Source organism: Nerophis ophidion, linkage group LG02 (assembly GCF_033978795.1).
Source record: "Nerophis ophidion isolate RoL-2023_Sa linkage group LG02, RoL_Noph_v1.0, whole genome shotgun sequence".
NCBI lineage: Eukaryota > Metazoa > Chordata > Actinopteri > Syngnathiformes > Syngnathidae > Nerophis > Nerophis ophidion.
Genome location: NC_084612.1, coordinates 4636953 through 4658413, shown reverse-complemented (window position 1 = coordinate 4658413; position 21461 = coordinate 4636953). Strand labels below are relative to the sequence as shown.

The 21461-nt window shown below is 36.9% G+C and overlaps 1 protein-coding gene across 1 annotated transcript in view; it reads right to left on the bottom strand.

Moving 5' to 3' along the window:
- Positions 1 to 21461, bottom strand: part of LOC133536246 (thrombospondin type-1 domain-containing protein 4-like) — a 133096-nt gene that overhangs the window by 10102 nt on the left and 101533 nt on the right. The window contains exons 9-15 of the mRNA XM_061876633.1: positions 11144 to 11319; positions 10983 to 11073; positions 10777 to 10914; positions 10587 to 10716; positions 5411 to 5615; positions 5174 to 5347; positions 1302 to 1475 (exon numbers count right to left, since the gene is read on the bottom strand). Coding sequence (XP_061732617.1) covers positions 1302 to 1475; positions 5174 to 5347; positions 5411 to 5615; positions 10587 to 10716; positions 10777 to 10914; positions 10983 to 11073; positions 11144 to 11319 — 1088 coding nt within the window. The remainder of the gene's footprint in view (positions 1 to 1301; positions 1476 to 5173; positions 5348 to 5410; positions 5616 to 10586; positions 10717 to 10776; positions 10915 to 10982; positions 11074 to 11143; positions 11320 to 21461) is intronic.

Genomic DNA, 21461 nt, shown 5'->3' with positions numbered 1-21461 from the left:
ACTTTAACTTGTATTTTTTATTTTATTTTACTTGTTGTGGGGTAAAAAAAAAACATTTTAAGGTAACTTTGACAGCTCCTGTCAATTGTATGCGTCTTTTTAAAATAAGATTATAAAACTATTCAAATAATTTTACTATATATTTAAAAAAACATATTTTCCGTCAAACATTTTTTTTAAAACTTATATTTATCTGTAATAATCCCAAAAAAACTAAAACATATCCACTACCACACCGATCACGGCACCACCGCTTTCATGTGTGCTCAATTGCAGTGTGAAAACTATGTCCGTGTATTTACATTTCCAGGCATAGGTTGTGAGTCATACCAGAGAAACATAAAAATGAAAATGTATTTTAAAATATATGTAAAATATATTTAGAATATATTTATTAAAAAAAATAAAACTAAAATAAAAACATATATTAATTTAAAAATAAAACATAAAATATATTTATGAAAAATAAAAATGGGACCAATTGCCTCCCTGTTTGGCACTCAGCAACAAGGGTTGGAATTGGGGGTTAAATCACCAAAAATGATTCCCGGGTGCAGCCACCACTGCTGCTCACTGCTCCCCTCACCTCCCAGGAGGTGATCAAGGGTAATGGATCAAATGCAGAGAATAATTTTGCCACACCTAATGTGTGACAATCATTGGTACTTTAACTTTTAACTTATTTCCAATGCGGTATGGATTTTAAATGAATTAAACCATTAATTTAAGAAGAAAAACACTTGCGCAACAAATATATTTAAAAAATATAATATTTTAACAATTTTAAAATAATACAAATATATTTAAAAAACATACTTGTATTTTTTATCTGAATTGAAAAAAAAAGGTTTTTGACATTTATATTTATGAAATGTTTTAAATTATATTAAAACATATTAATTTAAAATTTATAATATAATATAGTGGATATATAATTGTATACAGCTGATTCATTATACTACATGTGATAATGTAATATATCATGTTTTTTTAGGTAATAAGATCGTACTTTTGAATACCGACTTCATTTTCCACATACTTTCCTAAATAATGTATTTTCAATAAATTGTTTTTTACTGTAATTAATTTGTACAAATGCACTTTTTGGACAATTTGCTTACATGTTTGTTAAATGTTTTAATTTAACATTATTTTTTATTATATAAAATGTTTGGGTACATACAGGTTTTAATTGTATTCATTATTATTATTATTATTTTGTTGTGGTGGAAAAGGTAAAAAAAAATATGGTTGTCATGGTGAAGACTCATGGAGGACATTTAATAATGTGGTGTTGCTACCTGACTCCAGGGCCCGGTGAACCACTCCATGGCGTTCTCACAGGGGCCGTTGTTGCACACCTGGGTGTGCGGGGGCCGCTCGCTTCCGCAGCCCTCCAAAGGCAGGCTGCTGATGTGGTTGGTCAGGCAGAGGATGCCTCGTGTACGGACGCCCATCCCGCACTCAGTGGAACACTGTGGAGGAAACTATCGGTTTACACTTCCTGCCTTCTACTGAACAGAAACACCTGAATACACTCGCTGGACATCACCTTTCGTCAAATTGTGTGTTCTCCTTCGACGTTGCATCTTTTAGGGCATTTTAACATTGCCTCTGGATTTTGAAAATAAATTATATTTAAAAATGTAATCATTAGTGTTATTTCCTCCATGGTTGATGAAAGATATTGGGTCAAATGCTCTAGGATTGGGGTGCCCACACTTTTTCTGCAGGCGAGCTACTTTTCAATTGACCAACTCGAGGGGATCTACCTCATTTATATATATCATTTATATTTATTTATTTCTGAGAGAGACATTTTTGTAAACAAGTTAAATGTGTTTAATGATGATACAAGCATGTGTAACACATATAGATGTCTTTCTTTCACAAAGACAAGAATATAAGTTGGTGTATTACCTGATTCTGATGACTTGCATTGATTGGAATCAAACAGTACTGATGATAACGCCCACATTTTCAAATGGAGGAGAAAAAAAGTTGTCCTTTCTGTACAATACCACATGAAAGTGGTTGGTTTTTGGCATCTAATTCATCCAGCTTCCATACACTTTACAAGAAAAACATTGGCGGCAAATTCCGTAGCTTGCTTGATTGACATTCACGGCACCCGAGGGTCTTGTGAGATGACGCTGGCTGCTGCCAGTTCATTATTATGAAAAAATGACAGAGAGGAAGGCGAGAAACACCTTTTATTTCAACAGACTTTCGCGGCGTCCCTTCCGTCAAAACTCTAAAGGCCAACTGCACATTTCCTATCGTCACAATAAAAGCCCTGTTTCATGCTGCCTGGGCTAACAAAATAAGAGTCTCGGAAAGCTGGCGTGCACAAGTGATGTGCACGCCAGCTTTCTGAGGGATCGCTTGTGCACGCCAGTTTTCCGAGACTCTGTATTTAGTTAGCGCAGGCAGCATGAAGCAGGGCTTTTATTGTGAAGATAGGAAATGTGCAGTCGGCCTTTAGAGTTTTGACGGAAGGTACGGCGCGAGAGTCTGTTGAAATAAAAAGTGTTTCTCGCCTTCCTCTCGGTCATATTTTCATAATAATGATCTTGCAGCAGCCAGCGTCATCTCACAAGACCCTCCGGTACCGTGAATGTAATTTAAGTGACGTCTTGGTGAAGATTGATGATCACTAATTTTTAGGTCTATTTTTTTTAAAAGCCTGGCTGGAGATCGACTGACACACCCCCCGCGGTCGACTGGTAGCTCGCGATCGACGTAATGGGCACCCCTGCTCTAGGAGCTAAATATTTTTAAATAGATGTAAATGATAAGTTTGAAAAAATACATAGAAACATATAAAAAAATGTCCTAATTGACTATTAATTTTAGTAAAATATATTATTTTTTAAATTACAATGAAGTGATTATATGATAGTTATTTTTTCAAGTAAATTCCATCATATACCCATAACTAGTGCTTAAATATTTGTTATATATATATTTATTGAAAATATAAAAAAATAGAAAATAGGTACAGTATACATACACTTTAATTAATTGATTGTTGTGCGATTCAATAAAATTATGTTTCAAAAGTAGAATTCATTGATTAAATTGTGTTAATTTCTTCCATAGTTAATGGTTAAAGGCTCATAACTAGTCGATAAATAGTATGTGTAAAATATTTTTTTTTCTTAATTGTTGTTTTTTTTGTAAATAAAATATAATGATATGATATGATTATTTTTCTTCAAAGCTGATTAAATGCATACATTCAAAAGCCAATGACAAATGGGGAAAATGTATTTTTATGTATACATATATGTATTAAACAAATTGTAATAAATTAATATTGTTATTTATTTATATTTTAAAAAATCTGTCAAATTCCCATGACAATTGGATAATTGATTAATTAAACTGTGTTAATTTCCTCTACAGTCGATGGAGATAATTGAGTCAAAAATATAACTAGTATATAACTAGTGGCTGAATAGGGTTTTATACCTTGTATAATTGTTTTAAATTAGTATAAAATATTTGTTTAATGAGATTTTTTTATTTTTTACAATATTTTTAAGTAAATAATCCATTACGTGATTGCTATTTGTCTTCATAGCTGATTTAGTCAATAGGGTCAAATGCCCATAACTAAAATGTATTCTTAGCTATGAATTCATCTTTGAAAAGTATGAAAAAAATATAAATTAATTAAATGTTACTTATTAAAATCGTAAAAAATCTGTAAAATGCTGTAACGAGTGTTGTTGTTTTTTTGGTAGAAATATACATTTTAAAAACATTTAAATGCATACAGTATGTATCTATTGATTACGCCGCAATTCAATACAATTAGTTCATAAATACAATTAATTTATTAAATGGAGGTGAATTTTTGAGTCAAATACCCAAAAGTAGTGGGTAAATATTATTTTTTACCATGTAAAATTGTTTACAAATATTAGTAAAATCGAATATTTTTTTTATTGAGTGTCTGTTATTTTTTTAATATATATTTTTTTAAATTACAAATAATCAATTACATGATAGTTTTTTTTTTCCAGAGCTGATTGAGCCGATAGAGGCAAATACCCATAACTAGTGGGTAAATATTTTTTTACCATGTAAAATTGTTTAAAAATATTAGTAAAATCGAATAATTATTAATTGAGTGACTGATTATATATATATATATATATACATATATATATATATATATGTATATATATATATATATATATACATATATTTTTAACTACAAGTGATAGTTATTTTTTTTCCAGAGCTGATTAAGCCATTAGAGGAAAATACCCATAACTAGTGGGTAATTGTTTTTTTTTTACCATGTAAAATTGTTTAAACATATTAGTAAAATCCAATCATTTTTAATTGAATGACTGTTTTTTTTTTTAAATGTCTATATTTTTTAATTACAAATAATCAATTATGTGATAGTCATTTTTGTTCCAGAAGTGGTTAAACCAACGACGAGTTGAGTTTATACCAAAATGGATACATGGATGATACAGCAGAGGATTGGGAGAATGTCATGTGGTCACATGAAACCAAAATATAACTTTTTGGTATAAATTCAACTCGTCGTGTTTGGAAGAAGAAGAATACTGAGTTGCATCCCAAGAACACCACACCTACTGTGAAGCATGGGGGTGGAAACATCATGCTTTGGGGCTGTTTTTCTGCTAAGGGCACAGGACGATTGATCCGTGTTAAGGAAAGAATGAATGGGGTCACGTATCGTGAGATTTTGAGCCAAAACCTCCTTCCATCAGTGAGAGCTTTGAATGGTTGACCAAATTCTTATTTTCCACCATCATTTACAAATAAATTCTTTAAAAATCCTAAAATGTGAATTCCTGGATTTTTTTTTTCACATTCTGTCTCTCACAGTTGAAGTGTACCTATGATGAAAATTACAGACCTCTGTCATCATTTTAAGTGGGAGAACTTGCACAATCGGTGGCTGACTTAACGTGGACCCCGACTTAAACAAGTTGAAAAACGTATTCGGGTTTTACCATTTAGTGGTCAATTGTACGGAATATGTACTGTACTGTGCAAACTACTAATAAAAGTATCAATCAATCAATGACTAAATACTTTTTTGCTCGACTGTATGATGTGTTATCTTTGTAAAGGCAGTTGAAGTTGGCACAGGTGTCCCTAATGAAGAGGCCAGTGAGCGTACCTTATCGCCCCAGTTAGTGTAGAACCAGCTCTTGGCGCAGGCTCCCATGTCACAGTTCTCTAAGTCGACGGGCCGCAGGTTCATGTTGCACTCGGCGTCCGGAACAAAGTCGCCCACATTGCTGACACAGCGAACCTCCCGTGACCTCTGACCCAGCCCGCACGGCACCGAGCACTGCAAGGACACAACAAAGACTTTGCAGCAAATACTTGAGGCGCGGGAACGCCGTCAACTTACCGCGCTCCATTCCGAGCGGATCTGCCACTCGCTGCAGATTTTCATCTGGCAGGTGCCGGCGGTCTCGGGCCGCTCCAGGTGGCTGCAGCGGCTGGTGTGCACGTTGAGGGTGCGGTTGGCGTAAACCTGGCGACACAGGACCTGGCGGTGCTGCATGCCCAGGCCGCACATCTTGCTGCATTCCGACCACTCGCCAATATCCCAACTAAAGGAAGTCAATACAAGGTCACTCTTGCAAAAAAGATGTTATTCGCAATGAGTTTTTACCAGGCAAATGACATTTGAAAAAATTGGCAGCTTTTTTTCCTTATAGAATCGTTTACTCAACTGCAGAAGGCATCAGGCATCCATGAGGCTCAAGATTTTGTAGTTTTAGTCATATATTTTGTACTTTTTTCACCAAAACAAAATAATGATAATGAATACAATTCTGACACAATACAATGTAAATAATATTGTAAATTAAATTACAAACAATTATAGAATATACATATATATATATATATATATATATATATACACATATATATATATAAACAAACAAAATATAATAATTAAAACATGTATACCGGGGCAGTATAGCTCGGTTGGTAGAGCGGCCGTGCCAGCAACTTGAGGGTTGCAGGTTCGATCCCCGCTTCCACCAGCCTAGTCACTGCCGTTTGTGTCCTTGGGCAAGACACTTTGCCCACCTGCTCCCAGTGCCACCCACACTGGTTTAGATGTAAAAATTAGATATCGGGTTTCACTATGTAAAGCGCTTTGAGTCATTAGAGAAAAAGCGCTATATAAATATAATTCAACTTCACTTCACATTAATCACATATTTAAATTGTCCAAAAAGTAAATTTGTATATGTTAAATTTGGTAAAACTTTGTTTTAATTGAAATACTTTATTTATGAAAAAAAGTGAAAAATAAAATCAGTATTCAAAATGAGTTGAACATTTTTACTCTCATTATTTTTATACTTTTTTCCACAGAAAAAAAATATATTACTAAAAATATGTTACGATCAAAAAAAAGATCTATACACTGCATTATTTTACAATATAGAATGGTAAACAAATAGTAAATGGTTATACTTGTATAGCGCTTTTCTACCTCTTTTTAAGGAACCCAAAGCGCTTTGACACTATTTCCACATCCACCCATAAACACACACATTCACATGCAAGGCGCTAACTAGGTCTCATCAGGAGCAAGGGTGAAGTGTCTTGCTCAAGGATACAACAGACGTGACTAGGATGGTAAAAGGTGGGGATTGAACCAGTAACCCTTAGATTGCTGGCATGACCAGTCTTCCAACTTCGCCAATTGAGATTTTAAAATAACTTTACTTTCAAATCATTTAAAACACTTAATGAACATCAATAAATAAAAAATCTAAAGTAAATTTGGACAAATTCACAATAGTATTTTTTTTAAGTTATTTGAACTTTTTTTAATTTTATACAGTCTATTTTTAAATGTTTTTCCACAGAAATAAAATAATATATTACCATTTAAAATAGTGTAATAAACTAATTATACAAAATCATGTATACCGTATATTACAATATAGCATTTGAGATCTTAAAATAACAGTTTTTCAAATTAATATGAAACATTTAACTTCAAAAGTGTAAGGAACACTTTTGAGTTGGTGTTAATTAATGCAAAAAAAACTGAGGAAAATATAGTTTTAAACACATATATTTTTAATGATCTAAACATTTTAGTAGTCTAATTTTTTTTAAATTTTCACAAAAAAAGGCTTTCACTGAAATAACAAAGTATTACAATATAGCACATTTTACTGTATAATAAATTAGATGTATACAATGATCTACGTACTATATTACAGTATAGTATGTGAGATTTAAAAAAATGCTTATTAGAATAATTTTAAAATACTTAATCATCCATCCATCCATTTTCTACCGCTTATTCCCTTTTGGGGTCGCGGGGGGCGCTGGCGCCTATCTCAGCTACAATCGGGCGGAAGGCGGGGTACACCCTGAACAAGTCGCCACCTCATCGCAGGGCCAACACAGATATACAACATGTATTATTGGATAAATATCTATTTAGATAATGTTGAGAAAATGTAATTATTTAACAACAATTATGAATTTTTAAGTATTAAATAGTATGAACTACTTATAGGAAATGTATGATTTTTTTTTAAACAATTTTTTTTCCGATTTAACATACTTTTTTGTGTAATAGATATTAGTATGAATTAAATATGTATAAAAAATTTAATTTTTTTAAAGAAAAAATACAGTTTAGTCATTAATATATTTTTTTTCTGTGGAAAAAACTATAAAAATCCGAGATAGTAAAAATATTCAAATCATTTTGAATACTGATTTATTTTTTCACTTTTTTTCATAAATGTATGTTTTAGCGCTTTCATGGCAAGTTTACAGACAGATATAAGTAAAAACTTTACACTACTTTATATTAGAAATGGCAACAGCGGAGGATGAATGTCCCATAACAAGAAGATAGAGAAAATGAAGATTGTCGTCTATGGTGTCGTCACGGACTAAAAAGGCCGACACGCGCAATTTTTCAGGACTTATGCAGATCCCAAATACAGATCAGCAGGTACCGGAAGGTAAGAAAAGTTGCTTTTGCATAATATTGAAAGACAAAATGCCGGATAATATGATTACCTTATAGATAGACCATAATAATACTCCTATGTTGAAGCACAGTACAATCCATCAAGTGGTGTGGCTTCATAGTTTACCAAAGTTGTACTAAAACATTTTGATGGATTTTTGAGTACCGTGTGTAATGTTCTATATTTTCAATGGAACATATAACATTTTGGTGTTGTTTACTTGAGTCATGTTGTAGTCTACACCGGTGTTTTTCAACCACTGTGTGCCTTGAGATCCAGTCTGGTGTGCCGTGGGAGATGATCTAATTTCACTTATTTGGATTAAAAAATTTTTTTGCAAATCAGTAATTATAGTTTGCAAAGTATGTGTTGTTGTTGAGTGTCGGTGCTGTCTAGAGCCCGGCAGAGTAACCGTGTAATACTCTTCCATATCAGTAGGGGGCAGCCGGTAGCTAATTGCTTCGTAGAAACAGCGGGAGGCAGGGTGCAGGTAAAAAGGTGTCTAATGCTTAAACGAAAAGTAAACAAAAGGTGAGTGCCCCCAAGGAAAGGCATTGAAGCTTAGGGAAGGCGATGCAGAGCGAAACTAAAACTGAACTGGCTGCAAAGTAAACAAAAACACAATGCTGGACGACAGCAAAGACTTCCTGTGGAGCAAAGACGGCGTCCAAAATGTACATCAGAACGTGACATGACAATCAACAATATCCCCACAAAGAAGGGTTAAAAACAACTGAAATAGTCCTGATTGTGAAAACAAAGTAGATGTGGGAAATATCGCTCAAAGGAAGACACGAAACAACTACAGAAAAATATCAAAAAAAGAGAAAAAGCCACCAAAATAGGAGCGCAAGACAAGAACTAAAACACGACACAGGAAAACAGCAAAAAAACTCCAAATAAGTCCCCTTCTTTGAGACAAGGCTCTTTTGATGCTTGGTTGGTTATGGTTTAAAGCAGGGGCGTCAAACTCAAATACAGAGTGGGCCAAAATTTTAAACGGAACAAAGCCGCGGGCCAAAGTTGAACAAATTAACCTTTTAACAGGGACACAAACAAGTGTTGCATTAAATATTGAACAAGCAAGGCTTATATAACTTTAGTGACATGCAAAATCCAGTTTCAAATAATAATAATAATAATAAAAAAAATATCAATGGCATATAAATGATAAATAGGTTGTACTTGTATAGCGCTTTTCTACCTTCAAGGTACTCAAAGCGCTTTGACACTACTTCCACATTTACCCATTCACACACACATTCACACACTGATGGAGGGAGCTGCCATGCAAGGCGCCAACCAGCACCCATAAGGAGCAAGGGTGAAGTGTCTTGCTCAGGACACAACGGTTGGTACTAGGTGGGAATTGAACCAGGGACGCTCGGGTTGCGCACGGCCACTCTCCCCACTGCGCCACGCCGTCCCTAACCTATATCAAATAAAATTTTAATAAAAATGTTATGCCTTTTTTTCTATTTGCAATATTCTGAGGTAAATATCAATTTTTTTCCACAGGCTGATAATAAATTTGAAAATAAAATAACAATAATGAATGAACCTAACATTCAAGCCTTGAAGTACCAGGAGAAAATGCATGAATAAAACGTTAATTATTGGTTAGTTTACTGGAATTTTCCCAGAAGAGTTAGTGCTGCAAGGGGGTCTGGGTATTTGTTCTGTTGTGTTACGGTGCGGAATTTCACCCGAAATGTGTTTGTAATTCTTGTTTGGTATGGGTTCACAGTGTGGCGCATATTTGTAACAGTGCTAAAGTTGTTCATACGGCCACCCTCAGTGTGACCTGTATGGCTGTTGACCAAGTATGCCTTGCATTCACTTGTGCGTGTGTAAAAGCCACAAATATTATGTGACACGCTGTTACTATGGAGGAAAAGCGGACGTGACGACAGGTTGTAGAGAACGCTAAGGGCAGTGCCTTAAATGCAAGCCCCCAATATAGTTGTCCGGGTGAAAATCGGGAGAATGGTTGCCCAGGGAGATTTTCGGGAGGGGCCCTGAACTCCGGGAGTCTACCAGGAAAATTAGGAGGGTTGGCAAGTATGAATATTAGCGGTGTTACAGCGGCACCGACGCTGTATAACACCGGCGGGCCAGCTCTAATGCTAAATTGATATTGCCTCAAGGGCCAAATGAAATTACACGGCGGGCCAGAGTTTGACACCCATGGTTTAAAGTCACATCCAACAATTGCGACATCGACTTTTTACTGTCAACTGAGTTTCGTTTTTTATTGATTTCTGCTAGTGGTGTGCCTCCGGATTTATTCAACGCAAAAAATGTGCCTTGGCTCAAAAAATGTTGAAAAACACCGGCCTACACTATCTCTTATGTGTGGCTGCCATCTACTGGTCACACTTATCATTACACCATGTACCAAATAAAATACCTTCAAGGTCGGTAAGCACAAGCAAAGTTATTCCGTACGTTAGGTGCGCCGGGTTATAAGGCGCACTGTCAAGTTTTGAGAAAATTAAAAGAAATACATCGAAAAATACGGTTATAAATAATAGGCTAAATATGGGTTCTGTGGTCACTCACAATGCCGGGCAGGACTCCAGATTGCAGGGTTCTTCCTGCGGTGTCGGTTTGCTGTTGCTGTCACACAAAGTGTCCTGAACTTGGACTCGGTTCAGTCGGTGGACGCAGTGGAAGACGGCATACCTGGAACCTACAATACACATGATGGAGGATAACAGAGGAAGAAAAGCGTCAAGGTGCGTTGTCTTACCTTTACCACAGGAGGCGCTGCACTCGCTCTTTCCAACCATCTTCCACTCGTAGTCCCTCTCGCGTCTGGGGGGCTTGACGGTAGCGGGATAGCGCCCTCCGCCCGCCGGGTGGTATTCTTGCTCGTTTACTGCGTTCCCTAAGATGCGGGGACCGGGATTTTATGCAATGCATGATGGGTAAATGTGCTGCATGGGCGAAGTTGACCTTCAGGCGTGTGGTTCGGTTGGCGTCCATGTCCCTCCGAGGGGACCATGTACTCGTAGAGAACACCCGGGTTGGCTTGTTGGAAGATCACCTGTGGAAAAGCAGAGCGATATTTCTTCCCATCAAATACGTCTGAAGGTGGAACTTTATTGAATTCTCACAAAGACATCCAGGATCTCATCGGTGGGACCCTCGGCCAGAAAGGACTCGCCAGCGGTGCTGCTGATCTCGTTGGGTCGGCGGTAAGTGAACATGGTGCCCCCGCCCTCGAACTTCCCCGGGCGGTCGATGGCCCAGTTGCCATTGATGATGGAGCGTCCTGATCGGCTTTGGAGCGCTGCGGGAGATTTAAAAAAAAAAAAAAAAATGACCAACAGGGATTTTGTCGGCCATAGCTGTGGGGACTCCTCTGTACTCGTGTGTGTGTGTGTGTGTGTGTGTGTGTGTGTGTGTGTGTGTGTGTCTAGAGCGAAATGTTGAATGTAAGAAAATTGTATTGTGAGGATAAAAGGTGTTAAGTTTGTACACTTTTAGACACGTTATTTCAAGTACAATTTCTACCAGTTTGCAAACACGCCCTTTTAACTGTAGTCCTGTCAAGGATCTATATTTCAATAACCATTCATGCATTTATCACGTTGGAGTCGAGGGTACAAATTAGCTTCCTGGCGGGGGTGTGTGTGTCTGTGTGTGTGTGTGTGTGTGTGTGTGTGTGTGTGTGTGTGTCTAGAGCGAAATGTTGAATGTAAGAAAATTGTATTGTGAGGATAAAAGGTGTTAAGTTTGTACACTTTTAGACACGTTATTTTAAGTACAATTTCTACCAGTTTGCAAACACGCCCTTTTAACTGTAGTCCTGTCAAGGATCTATATTTCAATAACCATTCATGCATTTATCACGTTGGGGTCGAGGGTACAAATTAGCTTCCTGGCGGGGGTGTGTGTGTCTGTGTGTGTGTGTGTGTGTGTGTGTGTGTGTGTGTGTGTGTGTGTGTGTGTGTGTGTGTGTGTGTGTGTGTGTCTAGAGCGAAATGTTGAATGTAAGAAAATTGTATTGTGAGGATAAAAGGTGTTAAGTTTGTACACTTTTAGACACGTTATTTTAAGTACAATTTCTACCAGTTTGCAAACACGCCCTTTTAACTGTAGTCCTGTCAAGGATCTATATTTCAATAACCATTCATGCATTTATCACATTGGGGTCAAGGGTACAAATTAGCTTCCTGGCGGGTGTGTGTGTGTCTGTGTGTGTGTGTGTGTGTGTGTGTCTAGAGCGAAATGTTGAATGTAAGAAAATTGTATTGTGAGGATAAAAGGTGTTAAGTTTGTACACTTTTAGACAAGTTATTTCAAGTACAATTTCTACCAGTTTGCAAACACGCCCTTTTAACTGTAGTCCTGTCAAGGATCTATATTTCAATAACCATTCATGCATTTATCACGTTGGAGTCGAGGGTAAAAATTAGCTTCCTGGCGTGGGTGTGTGTGTCTGTGTGTGTGTGTGTGTGTGTGTGTGTGTGTGTGTGTGTGTGTGTGTGTGTGTCTAGAGCGAAATGTTGAATGTAAGAAAATTGTATTGTGAGGATAAAAGGTGTTAAGTTTGTACACTTTTAGACACGTTATTTTATGTACAATTTCTACCAGTTTGCAAACACGCCCTTTTAACTGTAGTCCTGTCAAGGATCTATATTTCAATAACCATTCATGCATTTATCACATTGGGGTCAAGGGTACAAATTAGCTTCCTGGCGGGTGTGTGTGTGTGTGTGTGTGTGTGTGTGTGTGTGTGTGTGTGTGTGTGTGTGTGTGTGTGTGTGTGTGTGTGTGTGTTGTGTGTGTTAAAAACATTTTGTCGACATATTTAAAAACGTAATGTTTAAAAGTTAAATGTATAAAAATCCAGCCATGAACATTTCAGTGTATAAAAAATTCACTCTTTAAAAATTCAGCGTATGAAAAAATTGTGCATACAGGAATTCACTGTATAAAAGATTCAGTGTATAAAAAGTCAGTGTTTAAAAATTCAGTGTCGAAAAACTCAGTGTATAAAATTTTTGCGGATAAAAATTCAGTGTATAAAAAGATCAGTGTTGAAAATTTCGGTGTAGGAAAAGTTTGGTGTTTAAAAATTTCAGTATGTGAAAATTTCAGTGTTTAAAAATCGAGTGTATAAAAAAATCAGTGTATTAAAATTCACTGTTGAAGATTTCAGTGCATAATAATTCAGCGTATGAAATTTTGGTGTATACCAAATTAAATGTATAAATATTCAGTGTTTAAAATTTTAGTGTATAAAAATTTGGCGAATACAAAATTCAGGTTATAAAAATTCAGTGTATGAAAGTTCAGTTTTTAAAAATTCAGTGTATGAAATTTTAGTGTATAAAAATTCAGTGTATGAAATTTCCGTGTATAAAATATTTAGTGTATAAAATATTTAGTGTATAAAAATTCAGTGTATAAAAAATTCAGTATATAAAAATTCAGTGTTGAAAATATCAATTTAAAAAAATTCTGTGTTTAAAATTTCAGTATATAAAAATCCGGTGAATAAAAATTTCAGTCTATAAAATTTCAGTGTATAAAAAATTAATTGTATAAAAATTCAGTGTATGAAAATTCAGTGTATAAAAATTCAGTGTTTAAAATTTTTGCAGATAAAAATTCAGTGTATCAAAATATCAGTGTTGAAAATTTCAGTGTAGGAAAAGTTTGGTGTTTAAAAATTTCAGTATGTGAAAATTTCAGTGTTTAAAAATCGAGTGTATAAAAAAATCAGTGTATTAAAATTCACTGTTGAAAATTTCAGTGCATAATAATTCAGCGTATGAAATTTTGGTGTATACCAAATTAAATGTATAAATATTCAGTGTTTAAAATTTTAGTGTATAAAAATTTGGCGAATACAAAATTCAGGTTATAAAAATTCAGTGTATGAAAGTTCAGTTTTTAAAAATTCAGTGTATGAAATTTTAGTGTATAAAAATTCAGTGTATGAAATTTCCGTGTATAAAATATTTAGTGTATAAAAATTCAGTGTATAAAAAATTCAGTATATAAAAATTCAGTGTTGACAAAAACAACTTTTTAAAAAATTCTGTGTTTAAAATTTCAGTATATAAAAATCCGGTGAATAAAAATTTCAGTCTATAAAATTTCAGTGTATAAAAAATTCATTGTATAAAAATTCAGTGTATGAAAATTCAGTGTATAAAAATTCAGTGTTTAAAATTTTTGCAGATAAAAATTCAGTGTATCAAAATATCAGTGTTGAAAATTTCAGTGTAGTAAAAGTTTGGTGTTTAAAAATTTCAGTATGTGAAAATTTCAGTGTTTGAAAATATAGTGTATAAAATATTCAGTGTATAAAAATTCAGTGTTTAAATATTGAGTGTATAAAAAAATCAGTGTATTAAAATTCATTGTTGAAAATTTCAGTGCATCATAATTCAGCGTATGAAATTTTGGTGTATACCAAATTAAGTGTATAAAAATTCAGTGTTTAAAATTTTAGTGTATAAAAATTTGGTGAATAAAAAATTCAGTGTATGAAAATTCAGTTTTTAAAAATTCAGTGTATGAAATTTGAATGTATAAAAATTCAGTATATGAAATTTCGGTGTATAAAATATTTAGTGTAAAAAAATTCAGTGTATAAAAAATTCAATATATAAAAATTCAGTGTTGAAAATATCAATTTAAAAAAATTCTGTGTTTAAAATTTCAGTATATAAAAATCCGGTGAATAAAAATTTCAGTCTATAAAATTTCAGTGTACAAAAAATTCATTGTATAAAAATTCAGTGTATGAAAATTCAGTGTATAAAAATTCAGTGTTTAAAATTTTTGCGAAAAAAAATTCAGTGTATAAAAAGATCAGTGTTGAAAATTTCAGTGTAGGAAAAGTTTGGTGTTTAAAAATTTCAGTATGTGAAAATTTCAGTTTAAAAATTGAGTGTATAAAAAAATTCAATGTTTAAAAAATTCAGTGTATACAAATTCAGTGTTTAAATATACAGTGTATAAAAAATCAGAGTATTAAAATTCACCGTTGAAAATTTCAGTGCATAAAAATTCAGCGTTTGAAATTTTGGTTTGGACCAAATTAAGTGTAAAAAAAAATCAGTGTTTAAAAATTCAGTGTATAAAAATTCAGCGTATAAAAAATTCTATGTATGACATTTTACTGTATAAAAATACAGCATATGAAATTTCGGTGTATAAAATATTCAGTGCATAAAAAATTCAGTGTATAAAAAATTTAGAATATGAAAAATTCAGTGTTGAAAATTTCAGTTTTTAAAAATTCAGTGTTTAAAATTTCAGTGTACAAAAATGCGGTGAATAAAATATTCAGTGTATAAAAAATTCAGTTTCTTTAAATTCAGAATATGAAATTTTAGTGTATAAAAGTGTATAGGGACGGCGTGGCGCAGTGGGAGAGTGGCCGTGCGCAACCCGAGGGTCACTGGTTCAAATCCCACCTCGAACCAACCTTGTCACGTCCGTTGTGTCCTGAGCAAGACACTTCACCCTTGCTCCTGATGGGTGCTGGTTGGCGCCTTGCATGGCAGCTCCCTCCATCAGTGTGTGAATGTGTGTGTGAATGGGTAAATGTGGAAGTAGTGTCAAAGCACTTTGAGTACCTTGAAGGTAGAAAAGCGCTATACATGTACAACCCATTTATTTATTTATTTATTTAAAAATTCATTATATAAAATTTCGGTGTATAAAATATTTAGTGTATAAAAGAATCAGTATGTAAAAATTCAGTGTTGAAAATGTCAGTTTTTAAAAATTCAGTGTTTCAAATTTCACTGTATAAAAATTCGGTAAATAAAAAAATCATTGTATAGAATTTCAATGGATAAAAAATTCAGTGAATAAGAATTCAGTGTCTTAAAATGTTGGTGTATAAAAATTCGACAATACGTCCGATAAATTAAGACTGAAGCAATCGATCTTGCGATGAGGTGTCAAGTTTGAAGTCACGTGACAGCACATTTTGAAGCAGTACATTTTTCTACAATGAACTTCGAAACACTGACTTTTGCTTAGTGAAGTAATCTGACGTTTTGTAGCAGCAGCAACGTTTTTTCCGACTTTAACCCCCCAAACCCCCCACACACACACACAATTCTGCTCCAACCCTGAACTGTATGACCCGAGGTAAGTTCTTTCCCAAAGAAGTCTGTCACTTTCCACGCATGCAGCCAACTTTAAGAAGCAAATCACTATGTTTTGCTTTAATAGAAGAACTTACAAGCTAAATGGCAGTAAATTCTCCAGAAAAGTGTTCCCTCTGCCCTCCCCTTCTCCCACAAACACACTTCCGACACTCCCTGGATTACGTGGAGTCCAGTAGAAAAACACTGTGAGTGTAAGTTTACACAGGCGTTAAAAGGAGTGTGTGAAGAACAAAAATAGTTTTATTGAAGGAATGAATATGTGGGGTGGGGGTCAAATCCTTTATAAGAGGGGTCCTACCACTAATTATACTATTATACTATTATACCTATTAACTATTATACCTCAGTAGAAGCATTTAAGTCTCATCTTAAAACTCATCTGTATACTCTAGCCTTTAAATAGACCTCCTTTTTAGACCAGTTGATCTGCCGCTTCTTTTCTTTCTCCTATGTCCCCCCCTCCCTTGTGGAGGGGGTCCGGTCCGATGACCATGGATGAAGTACTGACTGTCCAGAGTCGAGACCCAGGGTGGACCGCTCGTCGGGACCCAGGATGGACCGCTCGCCTGTATCGGTTGGGGACATCTCTACGCTGCTGATCCGCTTGAGATGGTTTCCTGTGGACGGGACTCTCACTGCTGTCTTGGAGCCACTATGGATTGAACTTTCACAGTATCATGTTAGACCCGCTCGACATCCATTGCTTTCGGTCCCCTAGAGGGGGAGGGGGTTGCCCACATCTGAGGTCCTCTCCAAGGTTTCTCATAGTCAGCATTGTCACTGGCGTCCCACTGAATGTGAATTCTCCCTGCCCACTGGGTGTGAGTTTTCCTTGCCCTTTTGTGGGTTCTTCCGAGGATGTTGTAGTCGTAATGATTTGTGCAGTCCTTTGAGACATTTGTGATTTGGGGCTATATAAATAAACATTGATTGATGATTGATTGATAATAATGTTCTAGTCAAAGTATGAAACTTATTGATTTTTTTTTATTCTGGAGCGGGGGGTTGGGTGCTAATTGCTGTTTTTAGGTTTCGTAACCTTGTCCAGGCCAAGGACCCCCAAACTGATGGAGCAGGGACCCCCTTCCCCTACTTATGTTATTGCAGAAACATTTTTTTTTTATTTTAAACTGGTCCTAAAGGTACTTTGTTAAAGTTAAAGTTAAAGGCTTACTGAAATGAGATTTTCTTATTCAAACGGGGATAGCAGGTCCATTCTGTGTCATACTTGATCATTTTGCGATATTGCCATATTTTTGCTGAAAGGATTTAGTAGAGAACATCCACGATAAAGTTCGCAATTTTTGGTCGTTAATAAAAAAGCCTTGCCTTTACCGGAAGTAGCAGACGATGTGTGCGTGACATCACTGGTTGTAGAGATCCTCACATCCTCACATTGTTTATAATCATCGCCTCCAGCAGCAAGAGCGATTCGGGCCGAGAAAGCGACGATTTCCCCATTAATTTGAGCGAGGATGAAAGATTCGTGGATGAGGAAATTTAGAGTAAAGGACTAGAAAAAAAAAGAAAGAAAAGGCGACGGCTCCAGCAGGGAGCGTTTCAGATGTAATTAGACACATTTACTAGGATAATTCTGGAAAATCCCTTATCTGCTTATTGTTTTAATAGTGTTTTAGTGAGATTGTAAAGTCATACCTGAAAGTCGGATGGCTGCGGTGAACGCCAGTGTCTCTGAGCCAAGATCACAGCTGCCTTTTTGACAGCTGCTGCACGAGGACGCATAATCCACTGACGTCTCCGGTAAGAGCCGACTTAATATCACAATTTTCCGATCAAAAAACTTGCTGGTTGATGTAGAGAAACTTGTTCGCTTGACCGCAAACAGCATTCTTGTTTGACGTCTCCATTATTAATTGAACAAATTGCAAAAGATTCAGCGACACAGATGTCCAAAATACTGTGTAATTATGCGATGAAAAGAGACGACTTTTAGCCGTGTGTGGTGCCGGGCTGACATGTTCGCTCCAACCAATAACGTCACAAGCACGCGTCAACATAAGCGTCATCATTCCGCAACGTTTTCAACAGGATGCTTCGCGGGAAATTTAAAATTGTAATTTAGTAAACTAAAAAGGCCGTATTGGCATGTGTTGCAATGTTAATATTTCATCATTGATATATAAACTATCAGACTGCGTGGTCGGTAGTAATGGGTTTCAGTAGGCCTTTAAAGTACCAATGGTAGTCAAACACACACAGTAGCTGTGGCGAAATTATTCTCTGCATTTGACCCATCACCCTTGGTCACCCCCTGAGAGGTGAGGGGAGCAGTGAGCAGCAGCGGTGGCCACGCCCAGGACTCGGGAATCATTTTTACTGTGCACTGGTAATATATTCAAATAATAGTTGTAGTGATGCTAATCGTACTTACTAATCGCAAGATATCAACTAGCGCACTAATCACAAGCTAACAATGAGAAAGCTGATTTTTAGAAATGGCAATCAGAGCCCTAATTGCTCGTTGGCAACAGGCGCACACATTGCCCTCTGGCAACTAGAGCGCTAGTTGTGAGCTTGCAACTGATGCACCAATTGCTAGCCCCGATCATTGAGCGTCAACGAGAGCAGCTGACAACGAAATTGCTATTTGCTATCCAGCAACTAGCAAGCTAATCATTAGCTAGCAACTAGACTGGCATTTGCATAACTGATAGCTGCTTGCTGTAAACTAGAGTGCTAATTGCTAGCGGGAAACAAGCACGCTAGTCGCTAACTAGAAACAAGACAACTTATCGCTGAGTGGCAATTAGAGCGCTGATTGCTAGCTGGCGACAGATGCACCAATCGCTTGCTGGTCACTAGTCCACAAATTGCTAGCTGGGAAATACAGTACTAATTACTAGGTTTGAAACTTGTGCGGCAATCGCTAGCTGGCAGTTATATCACTAATTGCTAGCTGTCAACAGACGCACCAATCGCTTGCTGGTCACTAAGCCACAAATTGTTAGCTGGCAACTAAAGCACTATATGCTAGGCTTGCAACTCGTACGGCAATCGCTAGCTGGCAACTAGCAAGCCGATTAGCAGCCGGCAACGAGAGCACTAAACGCTAACTGGCAACTAGAGCGCTAATCACTGGCTGACAAATAAATTGCTATCCAACAACTAGTAAGCAAATCATTAGCTAGCAACCAAACAGCTGGCAAGTGGTGCGCTAATCGCTAGCTGGCGACTAGAGAACTAATTGCTAGGCTTGCAACTTGTGCGCCAATCGCTACCTGGCAAACAGAGCACTAATTGCTAGGCTTGAAACTTGTGTGAAAATTACTAGCTGGCAACTAGCGAGCAGATCAGTAGATGGCAACGGGAGCAGTAACCGCTAACTGGAAACTAGAGCGCTAATCGCTAGCTGATGAACAAATCGCTATCCAGCAACTAATAAGCTAATCACTAGCTAGCAAATAAACAGCTGGCGAGCGGTGGGCTAATCGTTAGCTGACAACTAGTGCACTAAATGTTAGCTGGCAACTAGTCCGGAGATCGCCAGCAGGCAACTAGAGTGCTAATCGCTAGCTGACAAGTAAATTGCTATCCAGTAACTAGTAAACTAATCACTAGCTAGCAACCAAACAGCTGCCAAGCTGTGCGTTAATCGCTAGCTGACAACTAGAGCACTAATTGATAGCTGGTAACTATTCCAGAGATCGCCAGCCGCCAACTAGAGTGCTAATCGCTAGCTCACAACTAGAGCACTAATTGTTAGCTGGCATCTATAGTCCGGAGATCGCCAGCAGGCAACTAGATTGCTAATCGCTAGCTGACAAGTAAATTACCATCCAGCAACTAGTAAGCTAATCACTAACTAACAACCAAACAGCTGGCAAGCGGTGCGCTAATCGCTAGCTGACAACTCGATCGTTATTTGTTCGCTGGCAACCAGTCCGGAGATTGCCAGCAGGCAACTAGAGTGCTAAACGCTAGCTGACAAGTAAATTGCTATCCAGTAACTAGTAAACTAATCACTAGCTAGCAACCAAACAGCTGCCAAGCTGTGCGTTAATCGCTAGCTGACAACTAAAGCACTAATTGTTAGCTGGCAGCTATAGTCCGGAGATCGCCAGCAGGCAACTGGAGTGCTAATCGCTAGCTGACAAGTAAATCACTATCCAGCAACTAGTAAACTAATAACTATCTAGCAACCAAACAACTGGCAAGCTGTGCGCTAATCGCTAACTGGCAACTCGATCGTTATTTGTTAGCTGGCGACTACTCCGGAGATCGCCCGCCGGCAACTAGAATGCTAATCGCTAGCAGAAAAATAAATCGCTATCCAGCAACTTGTAAGCTAATCACTAGCCAGCAAATTAATAGCTGGCAAGCGGTGCGCTAATCGCTAGCTGAAAACTAGGGAACTAATTGTTAGCTGGCTACTAGTCCAGAGATCGCCAGCAGGCAACTAGAGTCCTAATCGCTAGCTGAAAAGTAAATCGCTATCCAGCAACAAGTAAGCTAATCACTAGCTACCAATCAAACAGCTGGCAAGCGATGCACTAATCGCTAGCTGACAACTAGAGCACTATTTTTTTAGCTGGCAACTAGTCCGGAGATTGCCAGCCGGCAACTAGAGTGCTAATCGCTAGCAGATAAATAAATCAGTATCCAGCAACTTGTAAGCTAATCACTAGATAGCAAATTAACAGCTGGCAAGCGGTGCGCTAATCACTAGCTGACAACTAGAACACTAATTGTTAGCTGGCAACTAGTCCGGAGATTGCCAGCAGGCAACTAGAGTGCTAATCGCTAGCTGACAAGTAAATCGCTACCCAGTAACTAGTAAACTAATCACTAACTAGCAACCAAACAGCTGGCAAGCGGTGCGCTAATCACTAGCTGACAACTAGAACACTAATTGTTAGCTGGCAACTAGTCCGGAGATTGCCAGCAGGCAACTAGAGTGCTAATCGCTAGCTGACAAGTAAATCGCTACCCAGTAACTAGTAAACTAATCACTAACTAGCAACCAAACAGCTGTCAAGCTGTGCGCTAATCGCTAGCTGACAACTAGAGCACTAATTGTTAGCTGGCAGCTATAGTCCGGAGATCGCCAGCAGGCAACTGGAGTGCTAATCGCTAGCAGACAAATAAATCGGTATCCAGCAATTTGTAAGCTATTTACTAGCTAGCAAATTAACAGCTGGCAAGCGGTGCACTAATCGCTAGCTGACAACTAGAGCACTAATTGTTAGCTGGCAACTAGTCCGGAGATCACCAACAGGCAACTAGAGTGCTAATCGCTATCTGACAAGTAAATCGCTATCCAGCAACTAGT